Source organism: Choloepus didactylus, chromosome 2 (assembly GCF_015220235.1).
Source record: "Choloepus didactylus isolate mChoDid1 chromosome 2, mChoDid1.pri, whole genome shotgun sequence".
NCBI classification, from domain to species: Eukaryota; Metazoa; Chordata; class Mammalia; order Pilosa; family Megalonychidae; genus Choloepus; species Choloepus didactylus.
In genome coordinates, this window is record NC_051308.1 from 111462209 (window position 1) to 111480773 (window position 18565).

General features: G+C 36.1%; 1 protein-coding gene across 1 annotated transcript in view; it reads left to right on the forward strand.

Annotated features, from left to right (window-relative positions):
• NUP210L (nucleoporin 210 like) overlaps nt 1-18565 on the forward strand; it is a 198872-nt gene that overhangs the window by 142682 nt on the left and 37625 nt on the right. Inside the window, exons 19-27 of the mRNA XM_037825901.1 lie at nt 631-759; nt 1113-1240; nt 1818-1950; nt 3089-3151; nt 3550-3729; nt 4108-4188; nt 4274-4405; nt 16488-16646; nt 17564-17655. Of these exons, the coding sequence (XP_037681829.1) occupies nt 631-759; nt 1113-1240; nt 1818-1950; nt 3089-3151; nt 3550-3729; nt 4108-4188; nt 4274-4405; nt 16488-16646; nt 17564-17655 (1097 nt within the window). The remainder of the gene's footprint in view (nt 1-630; nt 760-1112; nt 1241-1817; nt 1951-3088; nt 3152-3549; nt 3730-4107; nt 4189-4273; nt 4406-16487; nt 16647-17563; nt 17656-18565) is intronic.

Consider the following 18565-nt stretch of genomic DNA (forward strand, 5'->3'; position numbering starts at 1 on the left):
TATGGTGTTTTAACCATGATAAGAACTCACAATATTAAGTTGACTCCGTAGTCAGTATGCCAAAGAATTTGCTTTTTGATGACTTGCAGTAATGTAATTCATTTATTTCTAAGAGTTCAAAGGAATTTAACTTTCTTTATTCATAATGTTTTATTTAAAAGAGGAGGAGGAGTGACTGAGGCATTATGTGCAGATGAAAGATATTAAAAATCATGCTGTTGTGCAGGAGCTGTATGTAAGAAAAAGAAAAATAAAGTATCAGTCAGTCCAGTGCTTTTCTCCCCCTACTGGTGATTGCAGCACAAATGAACTTGATTTTCTTTATGAAATCCTTTCCCTGTTTGTAATTAAGAAGCCAATATGTATGTTGAATTCTGCTGGAATTCAATCGATTCCAACTTTGTTCTTTATAAGTTAGTATTGTTGAAGGTACATATTTTGCCGTGACCTGAAACATTACATGTTAAAGGTGCCTATTACAATATGCTTAAACATGTAATATGACCTCTGAGAGTTCACATCACAAAAGAATTAAGATGCTGTATTTTCCTCTTTGGGTGAAAATAGTTGCTGTGATTATGCCTGGAGCATGTTTGCTTCTTTACCCAGCTACGATCTTCTTCCTTCTAGTTAGTTCCAGTACATCCTGGATTTCTCACTTTGGAAGTCTATGATCTGTGCTTGGCTTTCTTGGATCCAGCAATGGCTCATCTCAGGGTGTCAGACATACAAGAGTTGGAGCTCGATCTGATTGATAAGGTGAGAAATGTTTGCTTTACCTCATAAATGAAGCAGGCCTTATTCTCACATCCCTAGCATAACTTAATATAGTCTCTGCCCAGCTACTGTGTATGTGTATCAGGACTTCTGGTGGTGTTTCTAGAATTAACCTGCCCTTAAAAATCTAACATTCTAACATTAAACATGATGAAGATAAAGAGAGTATTAAAGAACAACTTAAAAATAGTACACATAGATTAGGCTTATTTGATCAAAGGCTGTTCAGGAATATTTAGCATAAACAACAAAAAAGTTTGCCCTCTAAGAGTTAGACTATCCTTGGTGAATGAGTCACCTCTATTAAAATCTACCATTTTTTTTTAAACTACTAGGTTGAGATAGGTAAAACTGTGTTAGTGACTGTGAGGGTTCTTGGCTCTTCCAAACGCCCATTCCAAAATAAATACTTCAAAAACATGGAGCTCAAATTGCAGTTGGCTTCTGCCATTGTCACCCTGACGTGAGTACCATTTTAATATGTCTTCCTCTGTAGACTTAGTATCATGAGAATTTCCCTATGGTAGCCTGGTCAGCTTTCCCTTAGGTTACTTCACATTTTCTCCTTTCCTTTTTTGTCATGGTACCTTTCAGTTCACACTCTCTTCCCATGTTCAGCTTTTTTGATTTGGAGCTGAAATTGTGTATCTCGTCTGTTTTTTTGAAACTTCTCCTTGGTTGATATCCTTTAGGGGTGTTTCAGGCTAGAAGACCTCCAAAAACCTGCTTACAAGCAGAAATATTGGTATTCCCCTCTTTGATAGAGGAAATGCAGGAATTCCAAGATAATTTAATATTTGCAATTTTGCCAGACTATATTTTTATTACCTTTATTCCTTTGGAACCTTAGAATGAACTTTTGCTCCCAAGAGCTTCCTGCCATTACCATGAAATTTATTTTGACTTTGGAAATTTATTTCTGGCAGCTCTCTCTAACCAGAGTTGAAGTGAAAAGAAAATGTTAAGAATCTTGGAAAAATGCATAATTGGCTACTCTCAAAATCAAATTTTTTCACCTGAAAACACATGGGTCTTTGCAGGCTGATGGAGGAACAGGATGAATACTCTGAAAATTATATCCTTCGAGCTGTCACCATTGGGCAAACCACACTTGTGGCTATTGCCAGGGACAAAATGGGGAGAAAATTCACATCAGCTCCTCGTCAAATTGAAGTAAGGAAATTATCTCATCCAAAATTTGTGCTTCATCTTAGTTAGCATTATTTATCTTTTTCTATTTAATTTCCCATGTTTAAAACCATTTGATTTTTTTGATAGTTGTCTAACTCTTCCTCTAATAAATAAATTGTTTTTGGCTTTTGTTTTCTCTATAATAATACATGCCTCCTGTAGAAAAGTTCAAAAGTACAAAAAGGGGTAAAGATGCAGAATGAAAATTACCTATAATTTCACTACTGAAAAGCGACCATTATTAAGATTTTGGTGTATTTCCTTCATTTTTTTTTATATGCTCATTTTACTCACTTTAATGTGGATGAATCCTACTTCTTTTTTTTCACCTTTGTCTTATATTAGAAGTATTTTCTTATGCCATTAAAAGTTAATTATTGCTCATGCATTGATAATTATTGAAGCTGGGTAATAGGTACCTGAGAGTTCATTAGACCATTCTCTCTACTTTTACATGTTTGAAAAAAAGGGAAAGAGAAAGTTAACTATTGATTCTTGATGATAATTGTATAACTATATAGCTTTTATCATGTGACTGTGCGAGTGTGAAAATCTTGTGACTGACACTACCTTTACCAACCGTATGCGCAAATGAGTAATAAGATAATGACATATAATGACATATATATAAATAGTAGGGGAGGATAGGGGATGGGATGGTTTGAGTGTTCTTTTTTATTTTTTCTTTATTTTGGAGTAATGAAAATGTTCGAAAATTGATTGTGGCAATAAATGCACAACTTATATGATGATATTCTGAGACATTGTATACTTTGGATGGATTATTATAGTGTGTGAATATATCTCATAGTGTGTGAATATATCTCAATAAAATTGCTTTTAAAAAAGAAAGTTAATTGTAAACATAATTTTAATGGCCACTTTTATTCCATTGAGTGGATATATAATAATTTATTTAAGCATTCCCACTTAAGTCATTTACATTTTTTTTATTATTTAAAATAAAATCTTTACTTAGAAATAAAATCAAAATACATATCTTTGTGTATAATTTCTTTGTACATAATCAGAACTTTTCCTTAGGAAAAAACTGCCTGATCATTTGTTACATAATTGACTCCAGTTAGTCATTATTGTCCTTTTGTCTTTCTCCTTCAAGGTGTTTCCTCCATTCAGGCTTGTACCAGAGAAAATGACACTGATTCCAACCAACATGATGCAGGTGATCTTAAAGGCAGAGAAATAAGATTCACTTTTCTAATCTCACCTCTGCCCCCTTCCAAAACATACACACACACTACACACACACACACACACACACACACACATACACATCCTGTTGGCCTCCTTTTGTCTACTCCTAGTCAAGTACAACAGGATCTGACTAAGAAGAAAATTAGAATTTTCCCTGATCTTTGATGTACATGGTATAAACTACATCTTGGAATCCCTTGGATAATTTGTGACTTTCCATTTCCTCTGCATTTGATTTGATGTGGGATATACTGGTCGGGAAGTGGGGGAAGATGAAGAAGCCAAGTTGCTTGGACAAACTGTTGGGAAAAGATATATGACTTCTTCCCATGCCCCAGGCATTCACTGTTTATGTTTAAATTCCAGGTAATGTCCGAAGGTGGCCCCCAGCCCCAATCTATCATTCACTTCTCCATTAGTAATCAGACTGTGGCTGTTGTTAATAGGAGGGGGCAAGTTACAGGGAAGATGGTTGGCACAGCTGTGGTCCATGGTACTATCCAGACAGTAAATGAAGATACTGGCAAAGTCATTGTGTTTTCCCAGGTATTGGTTGGTTTGTTCTGCTCCACTTCTCGTCTTCCTTCTGGGAACCATATTGGAGGTGGGTGGTGATGAGGGTATGAAGAAGGTGTCAGCAGTCCAGGAAAACCCTTTTAGTCTCCCTTACCTGGCATTCCCTTAACCAGCATGGAAAGTATGTAATCTTTAATGAAAAACCCAAAGAATACCTGGCATTGCTGTAAGACATAGTCCCTAACCTTAAGGAATTATTTAAAGAACAAAAACGAGAACATATCTATGGCATAAGCTTTTTGTTGAATGCCAAAAGCAACAACAAACAAGCTGGTTATCATAAGCATCTCTGTCCACCCCACAGACACTTTCTCTTAGCCTAAGTTAGCTCTCCACCCTCTTGAGCAGGATGAAGTGCAGATTGAAGTTGTTCAGCTAAGGGCTGTTAGGATCCTTGCAGCTGCAACTCGACTCATCACAGCTACTGAGGTCAGTATGAGGGCTCTTTTCTGGGATCATTACAATGATAATTCCTGCTTGGAATATATAGCATAATACCACTTTTTCTTTTCAGATGCCAGTTTATGTCATGGGAGTGACCAGTACCCAGACCCCTTTCTCCTTCAGCAGTGCCAACCCTGGGCTCACATTCCACTGGTCCATGAGCAAACGAGATGTATTGGATCTAGTGCCCAGGCATTCAGAGGTATAAATTTTTCTGTTTATTATATAACCTTAGGGATCTTCAACTTTTAAAAAATGATTAGTTGTGGTAAAAATACATAACAAAAATCATTTTAACCATTTGAAGTAGATAATTCTTTGATATTAAATACACTCTCAGTAGTGTGTAACTTTCAGCATTATTTCTAGACTATTTTCATCATCTAAAATAAAACTCATATTCATTTATCAATAACTCCCCATTCCCTCTGATCCTCATCCCTTATAAGCACTATTCTGCTTTCTCTCTCTGTGAATTTGCTTATGTATTTCATATAAGAGAAATCATACAATATTTGTCCTTTTGTACCTGGCATATTTCACTCAACGTGAGTCTTCAAGGTTCATCCATGTTGTAGCATGTACCAGCACTTCACTTCTTTTTACAAATGAATAATATTCCATTGTATGTATATATATCACCTTTTGTTTATCCATTCATCCATTGACTGACACTTGGGTTGCTTCCACCTTTTAGCTGTTGTGCTGCTGTGAACATTAGTGTACAAATATCTGTCTAAGTCACCACTTTCAGTTCTTTACGGTCTATGCCTAGGAGTGGAATTGCTGGGTCATATAGTAATTCTATTTTTAACTTTCTGAGGAACCACCAACTGTTTTCCACAGTGACTGCACCATTTTACATTCCTACCAACAGTGTACATGGGTTCCTATCTCTCCACAGCCTCATACTTGCTAGTGTCAGTTTTTTTTAATAATAGTTATCTGAGTGGGTGTGAAGTAGTATCTCATAGTTTTAATTTGCATTTCTCTAATGGCTAGTGATATTGAGCATCTTTTTGTACACTTACTGTATGAAACATATAGTCTTTTACATATCTTTTCATACATTTGAATATCTTCTTTGGAGAACTGTCTATTCAAATCCTTGGCCCATTTTTAAATTGCATTGTTTGTCTTTTTGTTGTTGAGCTGTAGGAGTTCTTTATATACTCTGGATATTAACTCCTTATCATAAGAATGGTTTCCAAATATTTTCTCCCATTCTGTAGGTTTTCACTTTCATAATAATTTCCTTTGATACGCAAAAGTTTTAAATTTTGGTGAAGTCCATTTTATCTATTTTTTTCTTTTATTGCTCATGCTTTTGGTGTAAACTCGAAAAATTCATCGCCTATTACAAGGTGCTGAAGATATTTTCCTATGTTTTCTTGTAAGAGTTTTACAGTATTAGCTCTTATATTTCAGTTTTTGAGTCATTTTTAGTTAATTTTTTTATATGGTGAGAAACAGGGGTCCACGTTCATTTTTTTCTTTTTCCATGTGGATTTCCAGTTGTTCCAGCACCATTTGTTGAAAAGACTATTCTTTCCCCATTGAATGGAATTGGCAGCCTCATTGAAAATCAACAGGTTAGATACTTGGATTTATCTCTGGACTCAGAATTCTATTCATTGTTCTATATGTCTATGTTTATATCAGTACCATACTGTTTTAACTACTGTAGCTCTGTAGTAAGTTTTGAAATCAGAAGGTATGAGTGCTCCAGTTTTGGTCTTTTTTCAAGATGTTTTTTGTCTGTTCAGGGGCCCTTGCAATTCCTTATGAATCTGAGGATAACCTTTTTCATTTCTACAAAAAAGGCTGCTGGAATTTTGATAGGGATTGCATTGAATTTGTTATTATTAACAATTCCAATTTGTTTCCAATGAACATTTATTTAGGTTATCTTTAATTTCTTTTAGCAATGTTTTGTAGTTTTCAGTGTGCAAATCTTTCACCTACTTGGTTAAATTTATTCCTAGATATTTTAATCTTTTAGATGCTATTGTAAATGGAATTGTTTTCTTAATTTCCTTTTCAAATTTTTCATTACTGATGTATAGGAACCCAACTGATTTTTGCATGTTTAACTTCTATACAGCAATTTTGCTGAATTCATTTATTATTTCTAGTAGCATTCTTGTAGCCTCTTTGGGATTTTCTATATGTAGATCATGTCATCTGCAAATAGGGATAATTTGACTTCTTCCTTTCCAGTATGGATGCCTTTTCTTTCTTTCTTTTAGCTGATAGCTCTGCCTGGAACTTTCCAGTACAATGTTAAATAACAGTGGTGACAGCAGGCATCCTTGTCTTATTCCTGATCTTAGCAGAAAGCTTTCATCTTTCACCATTAAGATATTTTTTGTGGGTTTTCTCATAAATGCTCCTTATCAGGTTGTGAAAGTTCCCTTCTATTCCTGGTTTTCTGAGTGTTTTTATCATGAAAGGATGTTGGATTTTGTCAATTGCCTTTTCTCCATCAATTGAAATGATTGTCTTTTTTTCTTCATTCTGTTAATGTGGTATATTACATTTATTGATTTTCTTTTGTTGAACTATCCTTTCATTCCTTCTTGGTCACGGTTTATACTCCTTTTAATATACTATAGTATTTGGTTTGCTGAGGATTTTGCATCTATATTCATAAGGGTTATTGGTCTATAATTTTCTTTTCATGTGCTGTCTTTATCTTATTTTGGTATCAGGCTAATGCTCACCTCATAGAATGAGTTAGGAAGTAATCCCTCCTCTTCTATTTCTTTTTAAAGACTTTTTTCTTCCAAAGGATAGTTGTTAAATCTTCTTTAAATGTTTGGCAGGATTCAGCAGTGAAACCATCTGGTCCTTGACTCTTCTTTGTTGAGAGGTTTGTTTGTTTTTTATTGCTGATTCAATCTCTTTCCTTGTTATAGGTGTGTTGAGATTTTCTATTTCTTTTTTATCAGAATAGGTAATTTGTATGTTTCAAGGAATTTGTCCATTTCATCCAGGATTTCTAATTTGTCAGCATATAATTGTTCATAGTTCCTTCTTATGATCCTTTTTATTTCTATAAGGTAGGTATTAATGTCCCACTTTCATTCTTGATTTTAGCTATTTGGGTCCTCTCTCTTATTTTCTTTGTCTGGCTAATGATTTGTCAATTTTATAGATAATTTAAAAAAAAATTTGGTTTTGTTGATTCTCTCTATTGCTTTTCTAGTCTCTATTTCATTTACTTCTGCTCTAATCTTTACTATTTCCTTATTTCTGCTAATTTTTGGGTTTAGTTCGATCTTCTTGTTCTTGTTTCTTTAGGTGTGAGGTTAGATTATTTATTTGTGATCTTTCTTCTTTTTTAATGTAGGCATATAGAGCTATAAATTTCCCTCTGAGCACTGCCTTCACTGCATCACATAAGTTTTGGCATATTGTGTTTTTGTTTTCATTCGTCTCAAGATTTTCCTGATTTCCCATGTGAATTCTTCTTTGACCTATTGGTTGTTTAATAGCATGTTAATTTCCACATATTTGTAAATCTTCAGTTTTCCTTCTGTTGTTGATTTCTAGCTTTATACCATGTGATCCAAGAATATACTTTGTATGATTTCAATATTTTCAAATTTGTTAAGATTTGATGTGGTCTACCCTAGAAAATGTTACATATGCACTTGAGAAGAATGTGTATTCTGCTGATGTTGGGTGGAGTATTACATATAAGTCCATTATGTCTAATTGGTTAATAGTGTTGTTCAAGTCCTCTATTTTCTTATTGATCTTCTGCTTAGATATTCTATCAGTTAATGAAAGTGATATATGAATTACCCAACTATTACTGAAGAACTGTCTACTTCTCCCTTCAATTATGGCCATTTTTGCTTCATATATTTGGGAGCTCTGTTTTGAGGTACATATATGTTTATAGTTATTATATCTTCTTGCTGGATTGAAACTTTTATCAATATATAATATCCTTCTTTGTGTCTTTTTTTTACTTAAACTCTATTTTGTCTGTCAATAATATAGCCACTCTAGCTCTCTTTTGATTACTGTTTGCATGGAATATCTTTTTCCACCCTTTACCTTCCACCTCTTTGTGTCTTGGTACCTAAAGTGAATCTCTTGAAAATAGCTTATAGATCATGCTTTTTTATCCAATCTGCCAATCTCTGCCTTTTAATAGGGGAGTTTAATCCATTGTCATTTAAGATAATAACTGAAAAGGAAGGGTTTACTTCTGTCATTCAGCCATTTGTTTTCTATATGTGGTGTATGATTCTTGTTCCTCAGTTACTCTGTAGCTGCCCTTTTAAAAATTTAATTGCTTTTTGTGGTGTACCATTGTGATTCTCTTTTCTTTTTCTCTACATATTTTCATTATTTTCTTAGGGGTTACCTTTGTAATTACAATTAACATCTAAAACTAATAACAACCTAGTTTGACTAGTGCTAACCTAGTTGGTATTAAATATATCTCGATCCCTCTCCCTTTATTGTCTCAGATAACGTCTTTGTACACTGCCCACTGACCTAGTTTTTAATTATTTTTTTTTTTTACATTTTTGTCTCTTAAGTTATATAGGAGGGAAAAAGAAGCTACAAACCCAAAGTACAATATACAGGATTTTACATTTACCTATGTAGTTACTGTTACCAATGTCCTTTATTTCTTCTTATGGCCTTGAGTTACTGTCTAGTGTCCTTTTATTTCAGCCTGAAGGACTCCCTTTAGCATTTAGCATTTCTTGGAGAGTAGGTCTTCTGGTAATGAACTCTTTCAGCTTTTGTTGATCTGTAAATAACTTAATTTCTCCTTCATTTTTTTTTCTTTTCTTTTTTTTTTTAATTAAATTCAGTTTTATTGAAATACATTCACACACCATACAATCATCCATGGTATACAATCCACTGTCCACAGTATGATAACATAGTTATGCGTTCATCACCACAATCTATCTCTGAACATTTTCCTTACATCAGAAAGGACCAGAACAAGAATAAAAAATAAAAGTGAAAAAAGAACACCAAAACCATCCCCCCATCCCACCCCATTTGTCCTTTAGTTTTTATCCCCATTTTTCTACTCTTCCATACACTAGATAAAGGGGGTGTGATCCACAAGGTCTTCACAATCACACTGTCACCCCTTGTAATCTACATTATTATATAATTGTCTTTAGGAGTACAGACTGCTGGGTTGGAGTTTGGTAGTTTCAGGTATTTACTTCTAGCTATTCCAATACATGAAAACCTAAGAGGTATCCTTCATTTTTAAAAGGTAATTTTTGTCAGACATAAAATTCTTTGTTGACAGTTCTTTTCTTTAAAGACATTACATATACCATCCTACTGTCTTCTGACCACCATGGTTTCTGATGAGAAATGTGCTGTTAATCTTAGTGGGGATCACTTGTATGTGACAAGTTGTTTCTCTCTTGCTGCTTTCAAAATACTCTGTCTTTGGATTTTGACAATTTCATGCTAATGTTTCTTGGTGTAGATCGATTAGAGTCTATCCTGCTAGGAATTCAGTTGAGCTTCCTAGATGTGTAAATCCATATCTTTCATCAGATTTGGGAAGTTTTCAGCCATTATTTCTTCAGATACTTTTTCTGCCCCTTTCTCTCTCTCTTGTCCTTCTGGGACTTCAGTCATGTGTGCATCAGTACATTTGGTGGTGTCTCTCAGGTTCCGTTTATTTTTCTTCATTTTTTTCTTTCTTCTGTTCACACTGTATAATTTCAGTAGTCTTGTCTTTAAGGTCACTGATCCTCTCTTCTGCTCATTCAAATACGTTGTTGAATCCATCTGAGGTTTTCATTGCAATTACTGTATTTTGCACCTCCAAAATTTCTGTTTGGTTCTATTTTATAATTTCTTTTTTCTTTATATTGTTCAGAAAATGTTTCTCTAATTCCCTTTAGTTCTTTGTATATGGATTCCTTTAGCTCATTGAATGTATATAATTTGATTTAAAGTCTTTGACTAATAGTTCCAATATATGTACTTAGACAGAGATGGTTTCTGGCAAAGTCTTTTTTCCCTGTAAATGGTCCATACTTTCCTGTTTCTTTGTGTGTTTTGTAATTTTTTGTTGAGAACTGGACATTCTGAGTATTATGTTGTTATTACTCTGAAAATATAGTTCTAGTCCTTTGGGGTTGCTAGCTTTTGTTGTTGTTGAGGGTTGTTGTTGAGCCATCAATTTGTGACTTTCCCCAAGTATTTTTGCTCCAGAATGGGGAATGAAAAGAGAAAGGGGGAGGGAGTGAGGTACTTTAAGAGTCTTTAAGACTCCTCTGCTGCTTTTCCCTGAGGGGGGCTGCCCTCACCCCCACCAGCAATCTGAAGTCACTGAGCCAAAATGTGAGTGAGCAGACCACACACCCCCAGATTTTGGATGACTAGGTCCCTACAGCCCATCCTGGCACCAGCAAGTTAACCAGTAACCTGGGCTGTAGTCCCTGCTGCTACCTGCATTGCAGTTGGAGAATGCAGGATGGTAGTCGTTTCAGGGAAGGTGAAATTCATCAATATTTACCATAATTTACCAGCCTCTTTCTTCTGCTATTCCCTGAATGTTGCACAATGTTCTACTAGACTCCAGAGTTCCAAAATAGTTGATTCAGACAGTTCCTACCAGTTAAGTAGTTGTTTTGTTGGAGAGACTGATTTCTGGAGCTTTCTACTCTACCATCTTTCCACAATCCTCCTACCTTAGGAATCTTGACATTAAAATTATTTTAGTTCATCATAATTTTTAGACTGACTGACTCACTTTCTAAACTATACAACATTACTACTTATTTCCTTTTCCTATTGTTCTGTGAATTCTGGAAACCTACAAATCATATGAAGAATCCAAATCTGAGCATTCAGAGAATACTACATGATTTTGAATATACTTTGCTGGAAAGAGCTCTTAAAAGCAATGTTTTCTTTACTATGATTGTATTTGTGGGTAGATGAGAGTGTTACATGAGTAACACATTATGAAGATAATGTATATATGCATAGGCATTAAATATGTAATATAATCTTTTAACATACTCAGACATACAAACATAATAATCATGTTTGTGCTTAATGATGGGCAGTTGACATTAAGAGTAAGAAAGGTGGCGGCTACAGAGAAACTTTACCTAGCATTGTTACCTGATCATCAGTTTGATGGAACCTATCCAAGTTGATCTGGGAACAATGACAAGTACCAAGGTCTGGGCTTTATCTTAGGAAGGGACCTGGGGTCAAGGTACCCAGTAGGTCACAGCTCAGTGCCCAACAAAACAAAAAATTAGAGTTAGACCTTTGGAGAGAACAGAGGGGTCACAGAAACTAGAATTAGGATATTTCTGGAGTCAGATAAAAATAAAAGAGGAAAGATATGGAAAAAGCAAAGACCTGTTTGAAAACTTTCTTAAAAATCCTGGATCTAAGGCAACTCTGGTGGTTGGGTTTTCCTGATTATCTGTCAGGTTCTGCCCAGTACTTACTTAGTTGTATTTGAAATCGAGGATAGATGAAACTACTTAGTTGGTACAGGTCTGCAGAGGGATTTGGGTTTTTTTCATTGAATAGCAAATATAGTAGTTTGAAAGGAGGTGGCCTAGGTTTTGGTCTCTGTTCTACTTCTCTCTTCCTCCAATTTTCTTACCTAAAGCATCATGCCTTCCTCTAGCAGAAGAAATGATTGAGAGCCATGCCAAGATTTTCTTTTCCTCCCTCAGACCCAGCATAGGCAAACTGGGTACTGAAATAGGCAACTGAATTATCTCCATGTCTACAAGATAGATTTCCTGCACTATGGAAATACCATCTTGAGCATCTACAGATTCACTTGGATTAAACAACTATAATCCACTCATCCTTTAAGATGAGACTCTCTTCCAGACAACCAATTAAGATCTGCACAAAGAAAATGGAAGTTTTTATGCACAAAGAAAATGGAGGGAAATATGATTTTGGAACTTGGGACACTATATATGTGAGTCAAGAAAGCTGGAAGGAAGATGGCGGCATAGAGAGGAGTGGAAGCTAAGTAGTCCCCCGGAACAACTACAAAAAACCAGAAACAACTAGTAAGTAATCCAGAATAACTGCGGGGGGACAAACGAGACCATCCACTCATCATGCACCAACCTGAATTGGGAGGAATGCCCGAGAACACAGCATAAAATCTGTGAGTAAAACCTGCGGATCCAAGTCGTGAGACCCCTTCCCCCATAGCCCGAGCTGCAAAGCCTCGTGGTGCCAGAGAGAAGCTCTCTCCCAGCAAGTGAATATAGCTCAGCTGAGCTCCAGCTGGGGTTTTAAGTAGCAAGTGTGAAGTGTGAACTGCTCACTACAGGTACCGTCCCCAGAAAACAGACAGAGGCTTTGGGTGACAACTGACCTTGGAGAGCCAGAGGGTCACCTTGGACTGGGTCTGAAGGGAACTATCTGTTTCTTTTTTGGCTCAGTGGAGAAAGCCCTAGTCATATTCAGTTTCCAGGGCTGTGACTTGGGGAAGGATGGAGACAGCACAAGCAAAGAGAGAGAGACCATTGAAATGCTAATGACCTCCACCTGGGAGGTCTGTCTTCTCTAGGAGGAAAGGGGTGGGGCCCTTTCCATTCAGAACCAGACCCCAGAGCCTGGGGGAACACGGCCATACCCCCTCACACCAGTCAAGAATTATAGGCTAACAGGCATCACCTGCCGGGCAGAAAAGCACAGTGACCTGAGGCATCAAAGGGTGGAGCAATTTTCTAAGACACACCCGCAGGGAAACCAGATACTGAATATTTCTTCCCTCTGGGACCTGAGCCTGTTCTGGTCTGGGAAAACCTGATTTGGATAAACAAGGAAACCATGCCTAGACAACAGAAAATTACAACCTACACTAAGAAAAACAAAGTTATGGCCCAGTCAAAGGAACAAACGTACACTTCAACTGAGATACAGGAATTTAAACAACTAATGCTAAATCAAATCAAAAAGTTTAGAGAAGATATTGCAAAAGAGATAGAGGCTGTAAAGGAATCACTGGGCATATATATGGCAGAAATCAAAAGTTCAAAAAACCTACTAGTAGAATCTATGGAAATGAAAGGCACAACACAAGAGATGAAAGACACAATGGAAACATACAACAGCAGATCTCAAGAGGCAGAAGAAAACACTCAGGAACTGGAGAACAAAACACCTGAAAGCCTACACGCAAAGGAGCAGATGGAGAAAAGAATGAAAAAATATGAGCAATGTCTCCGGGAACTCAAGGGTGAAACAAAGTACAATAATGTATGTATCATTGGTGTCCCAGAAGGAGAAGAGAAGGGAAAGGGGGCAGAAGCAATAATAGAGGAAATAATTAATGAAAATTTCCCATCTCTTATGAAAGACATAAAATTACAGATCCAAGAAGCGCAGCGTACTCCAAACAGAAGAGATATGAATAGGCCTACGCCAAGACACTTAATAATCAGATTATCAAATGTCAAAGACAAAGAGAGAATCCTGAAAGCAGCAAGAGAAAAGCGATCCATTACATACAAAGGAAGCTTAATAAGACTATGTGCGGATCTCTCAGCAGAAACCATGGAGGCAAGAAGGAAGTGGTGTGATATATTTAAGATACTGAAAGAGAAAAACCACCAACCAAGAATCTTATATCCAGAAAAGCTGTCCTTCAAATATGAGGGAGAGCTCAAAATATTTTCTGACAAGCAGACAATGAGAGACTTTGTGAACAAGACACCTGCCCTACAGGAATTACTAAAGGGAGCACTACAGGATGATAGAAGACAGGAGTGCGTGGTTTATGTAAGTACACTGAACAAAGATAACTATGAATACGGTTGAGAGAGGAAGGTGGGGAGCATGTGAGACACCACAAGAAAGGAGGAAAGATAAAGACTGGGACTGTGTAACTTGGTGAAATCTAGAGTATTCAACAATTGTGATAAAATGTACAAATATGTTCTTTTACGAGGGAGAACAAGCAAATGTCAACCTTGCAAGGTGTTAAAAATGGGGAGGCATTGGGGGAGGGATGCAATCAGTATAAACTAGAGACTGTAACTAATAGAATCATTGTATTATGCTTCCTTTAATGTAACAAAGGTGATATACCAAGGTGAATGCAGATAAGAGGGGGGGATAGGGGAGGCATGTTAGACACTTGACATTGGTGGTATTGTCTGATTCTTTATTCTACTTTGATTTAAGGTTATTTTTCCTTTTGCTGCTTCCTAGCTGTCATTTTTTTTTTCGTCTTTCTTTTGCCTCTCTACCTTCTTTGACTCTCCCTCCTGCCTTGTAGAAGAAATGTAGATGCCCTTATATGGATAGTGGTGAAGGTGGTGAACACATAAATGTATGACCATGCAGAGAACCATCGATTATTTACTTGGGATGGAATGTATGGTGAGTGAACAAAACCATATTTTTAAAAAAAGGGTTGATGACAAAACCTCGAGGGCAATATACTGAGTGAAATAAGCCAGACACATAAGGACAACTATTGCAGGGTCTCACTGATAGGAATTAATTATAATATGTAAACTCATAGACATGAAATATAAGGTACCAAGATATAGGACGAGGCTTAAGAATGGGGAGTGGTTGCTTAGTATGAGCAGAATGTTCAATTAGGATGAACTTAAATGTTTGGAAATGAACAGGGGTGTTGGTAGCAAGATGTGAGAATAAATAACAGTGCCGAATGGTGTGTGAATGAGGTGGAAAGGGGAAGCTCAGAGTCATATATGTCACCAGAAGGAAAGTTGGAGGTCAAAAGATGGGAATGTATAAAACTGAATCCTATGGTGGGCAATGTCCATGATCAACTGTACAAATACTAGAAATCACTTCCATGAACCAGAACAAATGTATGACAATACAATTAGAAGTTAATAATAGAGGGGCATATAGGGAAGAACTATATACCTATTACAAACTACATACTACAGTTAGTAGTATTTCAACATTTTTTCATAAACAGTAACAAATGTAGTATATCAATACTAGGAGTCAACAATTGAGGGGAGTTGGTTAGGGATAGGGGAGGATTAGAGTTTCCTTTTCTTTTTTCATCTTTCACTTTATTTCTTGTCTGGAGTAATGAAAAGTTTCTAAAAATTGAACAAAAATTAAGTGTGATGGATGCACAGCTGTATGAGGGTACCCAGGGGCAAGTGATTGTATACTTTGGATCTTTGGATAATTGTATGGTATCTGAACAATCTCAATAAAAATGAAAAAAAAAAAAAAAAAGCTGGAAGGATGGGCTTGAGGGCTCTGGCCAGTAGGAAGGCAGGGGAGAGAGGACATGAAATGAGTGCCAAAGGGGTAGATAGAAGTCTGCTTCAACAATTTGTCTTATTGTTGGTCCTACCTTCCCTATTAACAGAAACCTGGCAAGTTCTAATCCTCATTATCCAGTCTAGACTAGAATGGTGATGAGGCAAGTGGGGAGATAATCAGCCAGCTTTAGCATAATCCCAAAATAAGAGCCTCCCTTTCTTGTCCTCTTTCTTCTTCTACTCCAGTAGATTGCCTCACTTCTGTCCCATTTCAAGTTCTGCTGTCTGAATCCATTTTAAAACCACTTCCTTCATTTCCATTTTTCTCTCAGTGAATTGACTCAGAATCTTAGGGGAGCTTGCTAGAATTAGTTGAACACTGCAAACATAGGTTCAGACTTTAGAGGTGAATATGCTGCTGGGAATATAAAAAGAAGTAACTATGAAAATAAGCTCTTATATGTATAATACAGTGGATCTTGTGGTAGACAATGTCAGTGATTAACTGTACAAATATAAAAAATTATTTCATGAACTAGAACAAATGTATGACACTATGGCAGGGAATTAATAATAGAGGGGTACACAGGGAAAATGTACCTACTGCAAAATATGGACTATAGTTAACAGTAATATTTTAATATTCTTTCATCAGCAGTAGAAAATGTACCACACCAGTGCTATGGATCAATAATAGTGGGGAATAAGGAGTATGGGAGGATTTGGGTTTTCTTTTTTATTTTTATTTCTTTTCTGGAGCAATGAAAATGTTCTAAAATTGATCATGTGAATGTATGCACAACTATGTGATGCTACTGTGAGCCAGTGACTGTATAGTTTGGATGGTTGTATGCTGTGTGAGTATATCTAAATAAAATTGCACTTAAAAAAAAAGCTCTTATATTCTAGTTCTTGATAGGCATTTCCTGGATACAGTTTTCTTATTGTTACAATAAAGAGGAAACAGCAGAATCTTCTACTCGTGAATATTTCTTAATCCATCTCCTCACTGTCTAGGTTTTTCTACAGCTCCCAATAGAGAATAACTTTGCCATGGTTGTCCACACAAAAGCAGCTGGTCGGACCAGTATCAAAGTCATTGTCCGTTGTATGAACAGTTCCTCTGGGCAGTTTGAGGGGAATTTGTTGGAACTATCTGATGAAGTTCAGATCCTGGTAAGCTCTCCCAAACCTAAGAAAGTTATATTTTGTCATTATCCAAAAGAACTTAATCTGGATAGAGAAATTGCTAGAGGGATCCCCAGACAGCTTTAACGTTCCTAGTTCTTTGCCATTCTTGCTAACTTCTTCTATATAAGTACTGACATTAGAAACTATAGTACAAGCATTCCCCTCAACTACTTACACTATGAACATAAAGATATGAACACCATAATAGAGAGGGATTAATTTCTGAGCCATTCTGCCTAATACAGTTATTATGATAAAGTCATTTAGATATATTCATAGGTAGAATGAAATATAATCCTACTTCTGGTAAGGTATAAGAGAATATGAATGGTTTGTCCAGTGATTTTCAGGTAAAAGCTAAATACCCCAATTACTATTAGATTTCAGAAGAAAAGTTACCACTTGTGTGGGGCAGATAACTTTATCTACCTCTGAATTTGGGACTGATTTTTTGTTTCTTTTTTTTTTTCTTCTTTATTTGGCTTTGGATCTCTGATTCAGTATAGGGTAGAGGAAAGACTTTACTCGGAGGTGGAAGACCTGGATTGCTAATATAATATTATAGGTTCTTTGTTCCTGAATCTCTGTTCAGGTTATCAGAACTAAAATTAGAAACTTCAAAATTATTTTGTACCTAATATCTAAGTAATACAGAGAATGTGTTAAGTGTGAAGTTTGCCACATTCTGAATCCCTGGTGGTCAGAGGTGGGGCTAATGCCAGTGTATATGTTCTGGAATACCTAGATATATTTTAAGTGCCTGGTTCATTTTGGAAAGGAGTATTGTGAAAGATTTTAGGTTAATTAGAAGTTAGGCAGACCGTTTATTTGTAGTTGTCATATTATCCCTTTGGGATTATACCAAAGTCCATATGTGAGTAAAGATCATTTTCTTATTATAGGTGTTTGAAAAACTCCAACTTTTTAATCCAGAGTGCCAAGCAGAACAGATTTTGATGCCTATGAATTCTCAGCTCAAACTCCATACCAACAGGTAAGGAGATGGGAGATGAAAGGTATAAATTTTAACTTTAAGCACCTTTATGAAAACACTGCACATGAAATGTTTGGAAATGGATAGCACAATTCTGTGTGACGGTAACACAATTCTGTAAGTGTAATTAACAAAGCTGAGTGTGAGTATGGTTGAAAGAGGAAGGCTAGGGTTGTGTATGTCATCAAAAGGAAAGCTAGAGGATAAAACCTGGGACTGTATAACTAAGTGAGAGCTACGATGGACAATGATGGTAGTTAATTGTACAAATATAAGAAAGGTCTTACATGAACTAGAACAAATGTACATCACTAGTACAAGTTGTTAATAATAGGGTGGTATGTGGGAAAAAATACAATTAATGTAAACCAAGGTCTATAGTTAACAGTAACATTGTAATATTCTTTTGTTAATTGTAACAAAGGCCCTATACCAAACCTAAATGTCAATAATAGGGGGAATATAATGGGTATGAAATATTTTTTTTCCAGAAGAAATGAGAGTGTTTTCATATTGATTGTGGCGGTGAATGCATAACTATGTGATTATACCAAGAGCCATTGATTGTACACTTATGATGGATTGTATGGTGTGTGAATAAAACTGTTAAAAAACAAACACTGCACATGGAAAGAACTACTCTAGATTTTTCTAGTCCCCAGATAATTTTTTAATTGAGATGGAATTCACATAACATAAAATTAACCATTTTAAAGTGTACAATTCAGTGGCAGTTAGTATTCACAGTATTCTGCAACCATCACCGCTATCTACTTTCAAAACATTTTCATCATCCCCAAAGGAGACTTCGTACCCATTAGACAGTCACTCCCTATTTCCTCCTCCCCCCAAAACCCCTGGCAACCAATAATCTGCTTTCTGTCTCTACGGATTTAACTATTCTGGATAT